Source organism: Diadema setosum, chromosome 21, assembly GCF_964275005.1.
Source record: "Diadema setosum chromosome 21, eeDiaSeto1, whole genome shotgun sequence".
Taxonomy (NCBI): Eukaryota; Metazoa; Echinodermata; class Echinoidea; order Diadematoida; family Diadematidae; genus Diadema; species Diadema setosum.
Genome location: NC_092705.1, coordinates 19,593,114 through 19,609,775, shown reverse-complemented (window position 1 = coordinate 19,609,775; position 16,662 = coordinate 19,593,114). Strand labels below are relative to the sequence as shown.

The window sequence follows — 16,662 nt, the reverse complement described above, 5'->3', positions numbered from 1 at the left end:
GAAGTGTAAATGTAATGTGATCAATGACAATTCTGAAAATTTATATCGTGATTGTCATCATGTAGTGAAGAGATTCAACTTTTATGCACTACCATATGAATAGCATTTTTTTTTCAGTGTTGATAGACACACAATAATTAAATGTGATACATGATGTTGTGTCATTGTTTATTTTAGAGGGTTTTGTCTTTTTGTCTGGATTATTGACCCTAAGACAAATTGTGACATTAGAGAAAGGGGATATTCCATTGCAAGAAACCTCTTGAATAGATTAAGAAATCATATGCATTGCACCATTTTGCATGGTATTCATGAAAGAGAGGCCATCAGTCCATTTCACAGTATCATTTTATCATAACAGTACAGTCATCTGTATGAAGTTTGGGGAAGGTGACTGCCTGTTAAAACATTTTTTAGAACTTTGATGCATGTACCATTTCTGTGTTCTCATTCCAGGGTGACAGAGGATTTTATGGAGACTATGGAGAGAAAGGTTTAGGTGGAATACCAGGAGAAAGAGTAAGCCTCTCCACGTTTCATTCATACTCAGATGGCAGTCATTGATATTGACGATGATGAAGACGACAATGAGGACAACAACAACAACAACAACAGCTACTACCACTACTACTACTACTACCACTACTACTACTACTACTACTACTACTACTACCACTACTATTACTACCACTACTACTACTACTACTACTACTACCACTACTACTACTACTACTACTACTACCACTACTACTACTACTACTGCTACTACTACTACTACCACTACTACTACTACTGCTACTACTACTACTACCACTACTACTACTACTACTACTACTACTACTACCACTACTACTACTACTACTACTACCAACACTACCACTACCGTTACTGCCACTACCACTACCACTACCAATACCAATACCAATACCATTGCAACAACAACAACAACAATAAAATGAACCAGTTTCAAGTCTAGTTGTCTATGGCCTAATATCCCCACTGTCTAGTAATGTAGTATCTACTTCACCATGATCATTTTTGTTTTCAACCCTATGACCCACAGATAAAATTGATAGTATTTATGTGTATGTATGTTTGTGTTTTTCAGCTGGACAGATTGTGATTTCTATAGATGATAGTAGTTACGTCAGTTGCATGTAATTTTGAAAGCATTAGTCAATTCGTCAATCATATGCAGCCAAATGCTGTGATATTCAAGCTTTTGTGATGAGGGTGAACTGTTTATAGAATTAGTGTTACAGATACATGTGTCCTTGTACATATAGATATGTTGACCTGTGTGGGCCACTGGTATTCCTTTGTCTTAAACATAAAATAAAAAATGATTAGATAATATAAGTGCTATGTCTTTCTTACAATGAAAGATAAAATCATTGTTGAGTTTGTTTGTAAGAAGTGACATCCCCATTTGTAAAATCATGGAAATTGCACATACTGTATGTACTGATAGATAAATCTTGTTAAAAATGGAGATTTATTCAAAACAAATTTCCAAGTAAAGAAAAAAACAACAAATCAATTGCAGGATTTGACTGTTATTATTGCATAAAAACATACATACACACACACACACACACACACACACACACACATTTGACTACTAGACATTCCATGTGATTGATTGTGTAAAATAAACAAATCAAGATTTTACAAGTGGTGCAGGTTGACTCAATAAATGTGAAAATATATCATGTATCAATTCTTTATGTTTGCAGGGTGCCATTCAGGTTTGTGTAAATAGTTTATAGTACAAGCCTAATGTAACTCGGGCTGCGTTCATGCGAAACTAGAATTTCGTTTCTAAACATGTTTAGTCGATAAACATGTTTAGTTGCGTTGCGTTCATGCAATTTTTCCATTTAAACACATTTCAAAACGCCGATCTGAAATGCAGAAAAAAGGGCGTTTTGAATCATGATTCTGCCAGAATCATGATCGCCGAAACCGCATGAACGCAACCGTGATTTCAATCATGATTCTATGACGTCATTGTGCGCTGTGCGTGCGTGTCTCATGGGGTATCCCACAGCTTCTTGTTCTGTTCGCATGCTTGTGTACATCTTATGAATCGTGTGTTTCGGTACCATACTGGCACTTGTTTGTTTAAATCAACGCCATACACCGATTCTATAGTATCTAGCTGTTTAATGTAATAATACATGTAATTACTCTCCGATTGAGTTGATAATAGTAATGGCTGCAGCGCTGTGTCTACCAAGGGAAAACAATTGGAGAGACAAAGAATTAAGATTATTCCTCGATCTGTGGGCAGAGCCTGAATGCCACAGCTTATTGGAAAGTATTCACCGAAATAAAAACGTAAAGGCCTATAATAAACTGACTGATCAGTTGGCATAAGGAGGTCTACTGGCTCGAGTTGCATGTAGAGACATGGTCAAACTGCGCAGAGCGCTGCGCAATGGCAAAGGATGAGCAGAGCCAGAATCAGCGTTGCGAAAGCCCGCATGAACACTCTTCCGCTGAGACTGTGATTTGAAACGCCGTTTTGAATCATGATTCATGTTTGTGATTCTGGCTACGAAATTCGCATGAACGCAGCCATATAGACACTAGAGTCAATTACTTTATGGTGCAGTTTTTATGATCAGAGACCATAAAATTTTGTAATGTTGCCTTCGTTGTCTTCTCTGCGCAGTCTGTAGTAATGCCAGGGTGCGTGCATATTTGCTTCTTATTATGACATCACAATAGAAGTTTGCTAAAGCTGTCATCCCCCTCAGCCGAATCATGAGCCGAACTGTGATCAGACCACTGACTACAGTGGATCGGACTTCTTCGGACTCGGGGAAGTGGGCCACAGCGTAAGCGCTAAAGAGGAGTCGATAGTGTAGGTCTCTGTAGGAAACTTGCGCCGTGCGCCCACGTACGCATTCAACTAAACCACCGGGACCATGTGCCTTTAACCTGTTCCTTACGGGAACCTGGTATACCAGGTATACCAGGTTCCCGTGGGAGCAACTGATATACGGGAACCTGGTATACTAGGTTACGAAGATGAAGACAAGAGTGCCTGTTTCATGGCCTAAATTCAAGTTTCTTTGTGTGAAAAAGTCCCCCAAAATGGGTTTGATAAAAAGATTAGAGTTTGTTCTATCAGCACTTGTTCTCTTTCTATTGTAAAAATTGTATATCACAGTACATTTTACCTTTGTTCTGAGTTGGTTTGCCCTTGCTCTGCTTCAAAAATTGTATGAACACGTACATTAGCAATCAAAGCTGATCGCAGTAGATTTTCTGCGTTTGTTGACCCCAGTCATCGCATTCTGGTGTGTAATTTTGTGTAGAAAAAAAGAGTCTGTGAGCCCATCAGCACACGCTCTATTCATACATCACACCCGATCGATATTTCTATTGTTCGAGGGCACATGTAGTTGACCCTGGGGAGGGGATGCATGCACCGCTTGACTGCTTGCGCACAGGTGGATTACCAACCTGTCCGTTCTCTGTTGACGGGCAAAAAAGAATCTCGTTTGGGGAGATTAAAGGTATTTAGAGAATTGCCGAAGGAACGGGTTAAGAGATAATACTCGATCAGTACTCATTTCATTACAGTTCTCTTCTGCAAATTGAACCACAGTCAAATTTGCTAAAATAACGTTTTGCATAATATCATACTTAGAAAATATATGGTATATTATGGAATATAGTTTGAAAGAACACTGAGAACCATAGAGACGTCTGCAACTCTTACCTGTTTGTATATGTGTTCTTGCCAGGGGTATGCAGGAAACCGAGGTACGGCAGGTGATCCTGGTCCACAAGGTGCCCCAGGCCTGGATGGTAGGCGTGGCCTGCCTGGATATAATGGATACAAGGTGAGGTCAAGGTCATAAGGCTCTCTCTCTTTCTCTATAGTTTCCTGCTTGTTATTTAAAGCTCAAACATTCAAAACCTGGATGTGTTGATTAAATCTTTATTTTATATCAGGATTGTACAAGTGTTATAACCGAACAATACTCAGTTAGCTGACAGAACTAACCAACCATCATTTTCTTTATCAATGTGTTTGTACGTCTCTGTTTGGATCATCACACACACATGCATGACTGCACATGTACACACACACACATACACACAAACAAACACCCTCCTTTACGTGCACACCTCACATATGTTCCATATGAACACAGACTCAATTTTCCATACATTTGTAGTGTAGGACCTCCTGGGTCCTATCATTATGATACAACGATTCCCTCTCAAGAACAGACAAGAAGATAATATCTGTGCATGGATTTGCTACCTGAAAATTTTGTCTTCTAACTGTGATAAATGCAGGGTGCTCCAGGAGACTATGGACAAGATGGAGATCCAGGTCCACCCCCGGACCCTGATATTCCCGTATGTATTCTTTTAATTTGTGCTCTAGGGCTTGTCTTCTGAATTTTTTCCCCCTAGCCTTTTCTCTTCTCTTTTTCTTCACTCTGATTAGTCTTTTCTCCCTATATTTTTTGGTATATTCTTTCATTCTCTTGTGTATTTCATCTTTTGTCCATTTTTTTTCTTTCCACTGGTGTAGGAAGCGATAATGTAAATTCTTTAAAAAATTTTGAATTATATATGGATACTGAAGGAAAATAGTACATTCATTTTTAATCATGTGTTTGATTGGATTATCCATAATCACATCACAAGTGTGTGTAATTACAAATAATCAGGAAAATGATTACAGTAGAAAACATGTGAAGAACACTTATGTAGAAAATCCTCTAATACTCACCTTGAGATTCAGGGAGGTGTTCAAAGCTCACACCCATATTTCATCTCCCTTTCTGTTTTGTGTATGTGCTACTTCTCAAAGGATATAGTGCCAGGTCCTCCTGGCCCACCAGGTCCCACAGGTGCCATTGGTCGCCCAGGTTACCAAGGTTACCGTGGGTTGTATGGTGATGCTGGTCAGCCAGGATATCCAGGGTCCATGGGTCCCCCAGGGCCTCGTGGCCCCGATGGGCCACCTGGGGATGGAAGAGATGGACAAAAGGGAGAAACTGGTTCTCCAGGTATCACTGTATTTTCTAAATATCTGGGTTTTTTTTTCATTTTTCATTTTTTGTTCTTAAATTTTCCCTATTTTTTTGCAAAGTGATTTATTGCAAAATAAAAGCAATTATATAGTCACAAGAAAACTTACACAAAAAAATAAATCATCAAAGAAGATTTCATGATCAGAAAAAGGACAATCTGTAGGAAAAGCTTCATAAATACCTGAACTTCACTGCATTGAAAATATTTGCCATCAGCTGGCTTAACCTCATTTGACCAACACATTATCTTATGCACAATTTAAAGCAAAAGTAGAAATCTCCATGGTGTGACTAAATATGCCATACTGTTTTGATGCAAGAAGGAGAATTTTGTGGATTAACAAATATTTTCACGTTATCAGTGCTCTAGATTATCTCAAGATGAATCCAGTTTCTATCATTTTCATATGATGAAATCACTTAAAGGGATGATAATTCATTTTTATATTCAATTGCTTATCTCCTTATCACTAATTAAATTCTTGCAAAATTGTCCTGAGGTAGGAAATACATTGTCTGCCAAGTTTACATTTGTATGGTGTAAGCAGTATCCAGTAATGAAATGTCGGCTGAAATGTTCTCTTGCCAACGAATTGCATGGATGTTTAATATACAAGTAAAGTATGTCAGTGACGGTAGGCCTAGCCCACATGTTTTCCATACAACATTCTTTATGAAGGTTCAGTCAGTTATGAGTCATTCTTCTCTTGTGATGGCAGGACTCCCTGGCATGCAAGGTGATGCTGGATATGAGGGAGGAGTCGGCAGAAAGGGAGAACCTGGAGACAAAGGAGAGATGGGAGAGGACCGGCCTGGACCCCGTGGTATGGATGGAGCCCGGGGACCGAGAGGCGTTCAGGGACAGAAAGGCAGGCGTGGACAACCAGGAGTACAAGGTGAGTTACTTAAGATTTTACCCATGTCTTTAATTTTGTTGACTGCCAATACATTTATATCAATAAAAGTAGAAATTTTAATGAGCAAAATGTAGTAAACATTCACATGTCTTTGTATTTTGCATTGCTCTCATATTGCTGGAACTGTTAGCAATATCTACTCTGAAATAATTCATGTTTAGTCTCTTCAGAAGGATTTCTATTCTCTCTCACTCTTCTATATTTGTAATAGGCCGTGCTGGTCCAAATACAGCTGGTGGCGAGAGTAGCCAAGGCCCTCCCGGAGACCCCGGTGTCTTTGGTGAGAAAGGATTTAAAGGCCTTCCAGGAGCTCCTGGTAGAGATGGACCCAGAGGAAGAAAGGGTAGGGTGACTTGGGATTTTTACAAATCTCCATAGACTTTTGTCAGCAAACAGCTGGTAAAGCCCTGTGTACAATCAGTCAAGATGTAAGAGGCAGCATGAACCCCTCCTGTCTACCACACCCCCCCCCCCCCACCCATGGACTGTGTTAGTGCAGGCAATTTTTATAAATAACTCTGTGTAATCTTAAGGAGATATGAACTCATTTTCAGGGGTATCATGAGTCGAAAAAGCATGGATTGTGTAATCAGGGAAACAAAGTTGCAGGGACCCTCAGAATGTCCACGCAACATTCCATCTATATTTTTCATCCAAGGTTGCATGAAACATAAACTAGGTTTGCATTACTTTATTGTCCTCACACTGCACTGTGTGAACTTATCTTGTTGCAAAATGATGTCGTGTTGCTTCCCAAATTATTACAAGCTGATATTATAGTCCTTCTGTAGGAACTCCTCCCATTTATGCAAAACGTCTTACAAACCACAATGTGTAGGGACATTGTGCTATCTCTCTTTTCTGCCAATTTATGATCCTTCATGCTTCCTTAGAATATTTAAAGAAAAAAAAAAGAAAATAGAACTCCATTGCAGTTACTGTTGAGGAATTATTAGATAATCATAAAACTCATCCACTCATGAACAACTCTCACTTTATGATTATGACAAGTAATAAATTGGCAGTCTGTTTTCACTTGCATTACTGTAAAAGTGGATATTTTCGCGCGAGTAATTTTTCGCGCTCGGCCAGGTAAGATGGATTTCGCATGATTTTAATTCCGTGGAATCAAGACTTTAACTACTGGAACATGTGGCATGCAAAAGTATTTGCATGCTTTATTTTCGCGAAAATTTCCAGTTTAACAGTATCATGTAGGTTATGAGTGGAAAATGACCAAAAAAAAGAAGCTTTACTTGACAGAAGAAAATGACACACAACTATTCAAAATACTACTTAATATCATGCTCTTAACATTGAAGCATATAGAAACTTGGAAAGTCATTCAGAAGACATCAAAACTGCAAATCAGCCAGATTGATCTACAGATCAATCTACAGATCAATCAATGCTTACCCATATGTTTTTCAGGCTACTTTATGACTTCGTTCAACTTTCTGTGACATAGGGCCACATATAGTCCTTTTTTCATTTTCATATTTTCTATCTAATGACTGCCATATATGGCTCTTCTGTATCCTCCAACAGGAGAGCTTGGTGGCATCTGTCCCCAGTGCCCACCAGGTGTCAAGGGCGCTCCGGGAGAAGTGGGATTCCCAGGCCAATCAGGATTGCCCGGTGTGGACGGGCTACCCGGATTCCCAGGGGCCCCGGGAGAGATTGGCTACCCTGGATTTCAAGGCTATGGAGGTTCAGAGGGATTAAAGGTAACTAGAGAAGCACTCTTAGAGCATAGGCCTCCACCAAGTAGCTATAATTTCCACCAATAGTGATCTTGTTCTTTCATCGAGATCAGTGATTTCCACTCACATGTATGCATACTGAAAATCGAACGATTTCCCAATATAGAAGCTTTTTGTTACTTCATAAACCTCAGCTGCCCTAGAGCACGCACTATAGTGCGTACATGAAAAACCTGAAAAAAGTCAAGTTCATTGACCCTACCTGCCAAAATATCAAAAATCCTACATCCATAAAATCCATAAAAATTTCCAGATCACTATCAAAATGTAATCATCTGTTCCTTGAGTCATTCTCGGCCTTTCCAGCAAATTTTATCCAAATCCGTTTGCAACTTTTTTAGTTATTTTGCACATGAACAAACAAACCAACGGTAATGAAAACATAACCTCCTCCCTTGGCAGAGGTAATAATGCACTCTACATATGGTAGAGATTCAGTGTAGCCTTGAAATTTTTCATTATACTCACTATTGCCTTTCCAGCTTAAATTTTAACAGCCATGTTAGTCATGTATTTGATGAGTGAAAGTTTTCAAATAACTAAAATGTCTTGGAGGAACCTCCAGATGAAAGTGTGGAAATAAAAATAAAAGTTGATCATAGATCTCTATGCACACTCCTACCCACTCACCATTGCCAGGGTGAACTACACAGTTCAGATTCTAGTCATGCGCAATCTACATGAGAAATACTTAACTTTGTAAACTTTATTTTCTTGAATTATATCTCAAATTTTTGTCCATTTTGCCTAAGTTTTATCTTGGGAGCAGAAAAATTAGCTCTTGAAGTTTTTTTTAATTAAACTGCATGAATTGAGTACTCCTCTATTTTTTGTTTCGTAATTGAACTTTGTTAGTTGCCAGAATTTTCTACAATTTTTCAGATTGTTGTTACTATGTTTTGAAAAAAATATGTATAAAAAATTAATATAGCTAGGCTATGTACATGTGTACATAATTATGTACATAAGAAACAAAGTTACTTGTAGATTGCGCACTCAATGCTAATAACTTTTCATTCTGAACATGAAAGTTAATTTAATATACTCAGTATCTTGTGTTTGCATGTACACATCACTTTTGTTTTCTTTGGCCATTACTTGTGTTCATAGTTTTGTTGTGGTCATCAGTTCATAAATGAAGAGCACTGAGGTGACCAGAAAGCTATATTAAGTTCAAAAGTAGAGAAGAAATAAAAAAATGTGTGGAAATCTAAAAGCTTGATAGTTCTGTATAGATTATGTTTTGTTCTGTACTGGCCTATCCTTTACTTGCAGGGTAACCCAGGCCCAAAGGGACAGCCAGGAGTACCTGGGCCACGTGGAGAGACTGGAGACTTTGTGCCAGTTAAGGGTAAGAGCTCAGCTTGTTATCAGGCATCTTTTCACAGTGAATATCAGTCACCTGTGAAGATTCACATGTTTTATAGGCTAGATGTGTTCCTTTGACAATTTACAGTATTCCAACCTCTTTTTCAACATTTATTCAGATGCTTTCTTAACCAATTTCAACAGGACAACACAATATAATTGTTCATTTATATTGTAGCTCCTGGAGAGTTGCACCCAGTATCAAACCTGTAATTATGTTTTTATTGCACATGTTAAGTGCACATTACTTTATCTTTTACAAATGTAGTTTGTAAGGTTTGCTGTTTGAAAGAATTGAAGTTCAGAAGATTGAATCATATCCATTGCATCAAATGAATTTGGACGTGTCAAAACTTAAAAATTATGACTTCTAAGCTTGGATAATTGTAGTCTCTATACATTTATTGACTTAAAATAAGATTTTTGTGATATATTTTGTATTCTACAAACCATTAGGAGAATAAGTGAGATAGTGACATCATTAGTTTATCAGATATACATGCATGGTTATTACTGATGAAACTCATCTTGCAATGTAAAACTTTCGAATTCTGTATCATCCTTATTCTATGTCCATGTTTTAATAATTTGGTACAACCAACTTGAACATCCTGTGTTTGTTTGTTTTTTTTTTCCTTTAAATTTCAATTGCAATTTCTTCCCCCATCATTTTTTCTTAACCCTCCCTGTGGTCAAACACATGACTGTAGGGCCTGGTGGCCAGGCAGGTCCAAAGGGTGACAAAGGAGAGCAAGGTTTTCCTGGACTTCAGGGGCAAGTCAACTACACGCTTCCAGAAGATATCGACCTCACTGTGAGTTTTTACACTGTGCTCCTCATGACTTTGTCACACTTTTAGAGCTGGCAATAAGTATGATTTCTTTATATCTATCATTGTTTTCTTCCTAAAAATGAGAATGTATGCATTTGCATGTACCTTTGCATGTGATTTGTATACATATAGAAGTATTCATCTCTTTCTCTCTCTCTCTTTTTTAATGCAACTTGCATAGGAGTCTGTAAAAAGGATTCTTAAAACCCTTATAGAACCCTTGAATACTGTAAAAGTGGATATTTTCGCGCGACTTATTTTTCGCGCTTGGCCGGGTAAGAAGAGTTTCGCATGTTTTTAGTTCTGCAGAATCAAGACATCATGCACAGGAATGTATGGCAAGCAAAAATATTCATGTGCTTTATTTTCGCGCTAGTTTCTGGTTGTGCGAAATGCGCGAAAATTTCAACACCGCGAAAATTTCCACTTTTACAGTATTGTGTCACTGTCACCTATCTGTTGAACTGAGGCATTGTTATGCTAGAGTAGGCTGTCTAAGTTAATACGATTGAATGGGGGAATATGAATGGGGTATGAATGAAAGTACTTGTCATAGTTGAAGTGCCTATGCATACAAGGGATTAAGGGCTAAAGCAATTGGCATAGAAAACAATCACATACAACCTGATTGTGAATTAAATTGCAACTGACTGACAAATTGCCCTACACAGACATAAATTAGTGCAGAATTAATCAGTGTTCTAGTAGAAGCCAAGATAAAAAATTCATTAGCATACATACTCAGACTGGATTCAAATCAATGACCTCTTGATCAGTGGACAGGTGTCTTATCTACTAGAACACCAAGCTTGCACCTGACAGCTAGTGCTGGTTCTAATCCTTATATGTAGCATGCAGAGGGTAGTGCATATTTATTAAAATTAGTGAAAGTCTTGTGTCAAGTTAACTCGATGCAAGAATTCAATTTATTTGAACCCATCAAGAATTATCCCTCAAACAACAAAATCCATAGGCAGGGCTGCACACTGGCGCTGGTCCGACGGTCCCAGACCGGTAAAAGTCACTGTCGGACCGGTAAGTTTTCAGGAAATCCACAAGTTACCTGTCTGACATGACCAGTAAAAAAAAAAAAAATTGCATTGGCGGGGTTAGTAGAAAGAAAAAGAGCAGTCCCAATCAGGGAGAAATGGAATGCAATACACCACATTGTTCAACAAGTTTTACACAAGTTTTCGTTTATGTCTACCGGTGCAATTTGTACAGTAAACATTAGTTTTGAGCATTAGCAGTCGACACTACAAGATGGTTATTTGCGCTAGCTTGCACATTGGCGAGGCCGCTCACGCACTGCCATGCCATGCAATACATGCAAAATATGTGTATGTATTATGTACGGTAACTGCTGAATGCATACCGGTATTCCCCGACGCAGCGTTTGTTCGTTCATTTGCTTGCGATTGGTGGTCATGCCAGACAAGGAGTATGACCATATTGTATTGATGGGGGCGCACACATTTCTGTGGTCATTTCACTCATGATTCTTTTAACCCAAGATCCGATCCCGGCTTCGCAGCAGCGTGGCAGATGACATGTTAGGACTATTTTACTTGTGCCGATTTTTAGAAAAATTAAAAAAATATTCAGCAGTAAGGATCTGATTGCGTTTATTTTCATTTCATTCCTTCAGAACGGTCTCATAATGAAGATAGGTGCAAAAAGGATCACAAAATCGGCCCTGCTGTGTACCTTTCAAGAACGCATGCAAAAAATGTGACGAGATCATATCGGGAGAAAAAATAATTCATAAAATCATCGCAGTCCCGTTGAAATTTGAGGAAACAGGCGCAAAAAGGATTTTAAAATCGGTGCTGCATGCCGTGTTGGTTATCAAAAATGCATGCACAAATGCGAAGAGATTATCGGGAAAAAACAGGCCTAAAGAACGCATTTTCAACCCTTCTTGTGCGTGCATCACAACAGATTACAGCCAAAATAATTCACGAAATCATCACAATCCCGCTGATATTTGAGGTAGAAATAAGCGCAAAAAAAGATCGTGATATTCAGCCGAGTCGTATACCTTTTAAGAACGCATTGACAAAATGCGAAGAGATAATTGGGAAAAAAATAGCGGACACATTTTCAACCCCTTCTAGCACGTGCATCATAAAGATTACAGCCGAATATCAAATCATCGCTATCCCGTTGAAATTTGAGGAAACGGTAGGCGCAAGAAGGATCTCGAATTCGGCCTTGCATACTGTGTATTTTTCAAAAAAACGTATGAACAATTCCGAAGAGATTTTCGGGAGAAAAATAATGCATTTTCAACCCTTCTGGTGCATGCATCACAAAAGATTACAGCTGAAATAATTCATGAAATCAATGACGCAATCCTGCTGATTTTGAGAAAGAAATAAGCTCAAAAAGGATCATGAATTCGGCTGACCGTGTTGTATACCTTTTAAGAATGCATGTACGAAAAAGAGATTATCGGGAGAAAAATAGAAGACAAATTTTCAATGCCTTTTGGCGCCTGCATCATAAAGGTTACAGCCGAATGATAATTCATGAAATCATCGCAATCCTGTTGAAGTTTGAGGAAACAATAGGCGCAAAAAGAATCATGAATTCGGCCGTGTTGTATATCTTTTAAGAACGCATTTATGAAATTCGAAGAATCTATCAGGAAAAAATAAAGGACACATTTTCAGCCCCTCTTGGCGCATGCGTCATAAAGATTACAGCTGAATAATAATCCATGAAACCATCGCAATCCCGTTGAAATTTGAGGAAACAGTAGGCGCAAAAAGGATCTCGAATTCGGCCCTGCATGCTGTGTATTTTTTAAAAACGCATGCACAAATGAGAAGAGATATTCGGGAGAAAAAATAAAGAACGCATTTTCAACTCTTCTGGTGCGTGCATCAAAAAAGATTAGAGCCGAAATAATTCATGGAATCACCGCAATTCCGTTAGAGTTTGAGGAGACAATAATTATAGGCGCAAAAAGAATCATGAATTCGGCCGTGATTATATCTTCTAATCCGAGAGGATGCATTTACGAAATGCGAAGAGATTATCGGGAAAAAAATAAAGGGCCCATTTTCAACCATTCTGGTGTGTTCATCACAAAAGATTACATCCGAAGTAGTTTATGAAATCATCACAATCCCGCTGATATTTGAGGTAGAAATAGGCGAAAAAAAGGATCGTGAATTCAAGCCTGCCGTATATACCTTTCAAGATCGCATGCACAAATGTGAAGAGATTATCGGGAGAAAAATAAAGAACCCCTTCTGGCACGTGCATCAGAAAATACTACAGCTAAAATAATTCATGAAATCATTGCAATCCAGCTGAGCATCAAGAGTGTGAAATGCGCAGCATGTTAAGCAACGCGTGTTACTCTGTGTGCGCTGATGTTTACAAAAAGTCACAAACGCATTTGATACAATCTGATTTTGCTCATAGTCATTTTACACTTTAATTCACAAACAAACATTCAATTCTTTTAAAATGGTTCTATGCACGAAGAAGAGATAGGAGTACAAAGCATCACAAATTCTACCCTGCAGTGTACTTTTAAGAACGCATACAAGATACGCGAAGAAATTTTCGGAGGAAGTCAAAAACTGCATTTCAATCCCTTCTTTTTTTTTTCTTCCTTTTCGTATCAACAAATCAATTCGCATTTGTTCCTTCTCAATGGAATGATCCGTAAACAATGCAAGTTTACAAAATATTGATCTGTAAAATGTACTTTTTTTTTTTGGGGGGGGGAGTAATATTAGTGTCGACAAAAAAACATGAAAATAAATCTGCAAGTCATTTAATGCTTTTTTTTTTGGTTGTTGTTGACCAGTTAATTTTCTGTTTGGACCAGTGAAAAATTGGTAAAATGGGGTATTTACTGGTCTGACAGAGACAGGTCGGACCGGCAGAAAAAATGGGTTAGTGTGCAGCCCTGCCTTAGGGATACTCCACAGTAGGCGTGGGTATGGGGTTCAGGATGCAAGGATGCATTTTTCATTATATTTGTTTTATTCTCACCCCCAAGTTTAAAATTCACCCCAGAGAGAGAGAAAAAAAAAATGTGTACTTTCTGAAATGAAACCAGAGAGTGCAGAAATGGATAATGTTTTGATATTTCTCCTGCTACTATTAAACCTGCTGACAAAGGCTCAGCAGTAGTTATTCAATCTAGGGAACAGTACCTTGCAGCTCTCACTGCCTGCATTGTTACAGTAGACATTATAATGATGTAACTACTTTCACGTGTTGGAACCAGCTCAACAAGATGTTTGTGACTTGTGCTTAAAAGAAATGTGTAGATTTGACATACACCTGTTTTGCTGTATATACATGTATTCATTCTTTTATTTTTTCGTTAGGGTGACCGAGGAGAAAAAGGGGCTGAAGGTATGCAAGGTCTTCCTGGTACCCAGGGCCCACAAGGCCCTCAGGGTGAAAAGGGGGCCGAGTCAAAGGGTTTCCCTGGCCGGAAGGGCATCCAGGGTGATGACGGTGATGAGGGTGAACCAGGCAGGCCAGGACTCAAGGGATCTCCACGTAAGTAAACTCTGCCTTGATTAGAGCCTCCTTGCCCTATTCTTGGTACATCTTTACAATTTATGGTTCATCAACTGCAGTATGCACTAATTGCACAATATGCCGTCAAAAGATTATTGCATTTTGAAAAATGTATCACAAATTTGAAGTGAATATTTCATGATCACAATCTTTGTGCTACAGTCCACCACATTATATTTGGTGTCTGTGTAGTTTATCAAGAAGTTTTGGTTTAACATAGCACAGCAAGCAATGGGTTGACATTGCAACTGATATGACTTTGTCACATTGCATTTCCCACCTACAGCCAGGCTTCTACCTGACCCAGATGAAAATCGGCCAGGTATTCAGGGCGATGTAGGTCCACCTGGCAGAGAAGGATTCCCAGGACCCCAAGGCTTCGAAGGAGAGCGGGGCATGAGGGGAGGACCTGGATTCCCAGGGTTTCCTGGACAGCCTGGAGATCCTGGCTTTGTAGGCAGGGCTGTGTTTGGACCAAAAGGTTTGTGCATTGAAATCCATTGTCAGTACCATCACTCTTTCAAAACATGATTTCAGGCATTCATGCCATACTGAAACCAAATCAAAACAAACACACACGCACACACAAAAAAAGAATCCAGTGTGTGAAGTAAATACATTTTTTAAAACCCATTTTGCATAAATGTCAAAGCTAAGGGACCCGAAAAGGTGTATTAAATGATTCCATATCATCCTATAGATCTATCTTACTACCTATCTAATAGCTTATTGAAAATGTTATATACAGTGTGTGTACAGATGTCTATAGATATACTGTATTCTCTAGCGATGAGGCCACAATTTCACATAGGTAAAAAAGAGAAAAACAATGTAGAAGGATTTTAATCTTTTCAAACATTGTAGCCTTTTTTTTCTGGATTTTGACAAAAAACTGTGTATTTTTACCTGATGTTGCTTGCTTTCTGATGATTTTTTTTTTTTTTGTATGTGTGTAGGTTTCAACGGTATGAACACTGAATGATGCAAACTTTGTATCCCATAATGTGAAGGAAAACTGGTGTGTTTGTGTGATGTTCATGTATCAAACTGTGGAATAAAAGTCATAAAAAGAGCATCAATGTCTTTGTTTCTATTTTCACAGCTTGCTGCACAATAGTGGAACATTATGCTGCATGAGATGGAGCTTGATTATGATCATTGTATGATGTTGTGATGCATGCAGGACAGGTTATTGTAATGCAGTGGCCAGGATGGCTCTGAGAAGCAACTTGTTTGCACTGCGCGTAATTGGCACAAAAGCAACAGGAATATCTGCATATGGAAAGAGCTGAAAGATAACACATACATGTACTCTTCGTATACCAGTTACAAAATGGAACAGAAATATCTTTGTATTGTACAATAAATATTGTACTTGGTCTCTCATATGCCAAAGCTTCTAGAAGTAAATTTCACTCTTCAGTGAAATTATTGAAGTGTGTCCAAGCCATGATAGTATGGAAAAGTGAACAAACGTAACAGAGCACTGCAGCATGAAATGCCTATCAGGAAGCAAAGCAAGCAAAGTATAATCACACTCTCCATCACTCTCCTTTATTTATTCTATGTGGTGCTACATATGTTTCTAGGATTCCCTGGAATCCGTGGAGACAAAGGGCGAGCTGGCCGTATCGGTGCTCCGGGACAGCCTGGCGGTCCAGGTGTCGATGGCCTGAATGGACCCATAGGACAGACAGGGCCACCGGGAGATTTTGGACAAGATGGCATCTCTGGGACTGCTGGCCCACAGGGACCACCTGGTCCAAACGGAGCTGCTGGGAGCAAGGGAGAACAAGGGTCCCCTGGTTTTGCAGGTAAAGTAATTAGGGTCAACCCCCTATTTCCCTTCTGTAAATGACTGTTGTTACTACATTTCAATTTCCATGAATTCTTGAGTCACAATGTAAGCAAACAAGTAGACTCTTAGTAGAACTTGATTTTCTGATAGCTCAAGCTGAATATTCTAATCATTAGTGATTCCATTCCATATTGACATTTAACTTATCCTAATTACATCTGCTAAAGGAGGAGGTTATGTTTTCATAACCGTTGGTTTGTGTGTCTGTGCAAAATATCTCAAAAAGCTGTGAACAGATTTGAATGAAACTTGCGAGTAAAGTTTGTAATTACACAAGGAACAGATGATTGAATTCTGTTAGTGA

At 38.7% G+C, this 16,662-nt stretch overlaps 1 protein-coding gene across 1 annotated transcript in view; it reads left to right on the top strand.

Moving 5' to 3' along the window:
• The window catches only part of LOC140244378 (uncharacterized), a 111,529-nt gene that overhangs the window by 57,497 nt on the left and 37,370 nt on the right, over window positions 1–16,662 (top strand). The window contains exons 12-23 of the mRNA XM_072324017.1: window positions 457–519; window positions 3,759–3,857; window positions 4,321–4,383; window positions 4,844–5,042; window positions 5,786–5,962; window positions 6,195–6,326; window positions 7,532–7,710; window positions 9,022–9,097; window positions 9,825–9,928; window positions 14,302–14,479; window positions 14,787–14,981; window positions 16,090–16,314. Of these exons, the coding sequence (XP_072180118.1) occupies window positions 457–519; window positions 3,759–3,857; window positions 4,321–4,383; window positions 4,844–5,042; window positions 5,786–5,962; window positions 6,195–6,326; window positions 7,532–7,710; window positions 9,022–9,097; window positions 9,825–9,928; window positions 14,302–14,479; window positions 14,787–14,981; window positions 16,090–16,314 (1,690 nt within the window). The remainder of the gene's footprint in view (window positions 1–456; window positions 520–3,758; window positions 3,858–4,320; window positions 4,384–4,843; window positions 5,043–5,785; window positions 5,963–6,194; window positions 6,327–7,531; window positions 7,711–9,021; window positions 9,098–9,824; window positions 9,929–14,301; window positions 14,480–14,786; window positions 14,982–16,089; window positions 16,315–16,662) is intronic.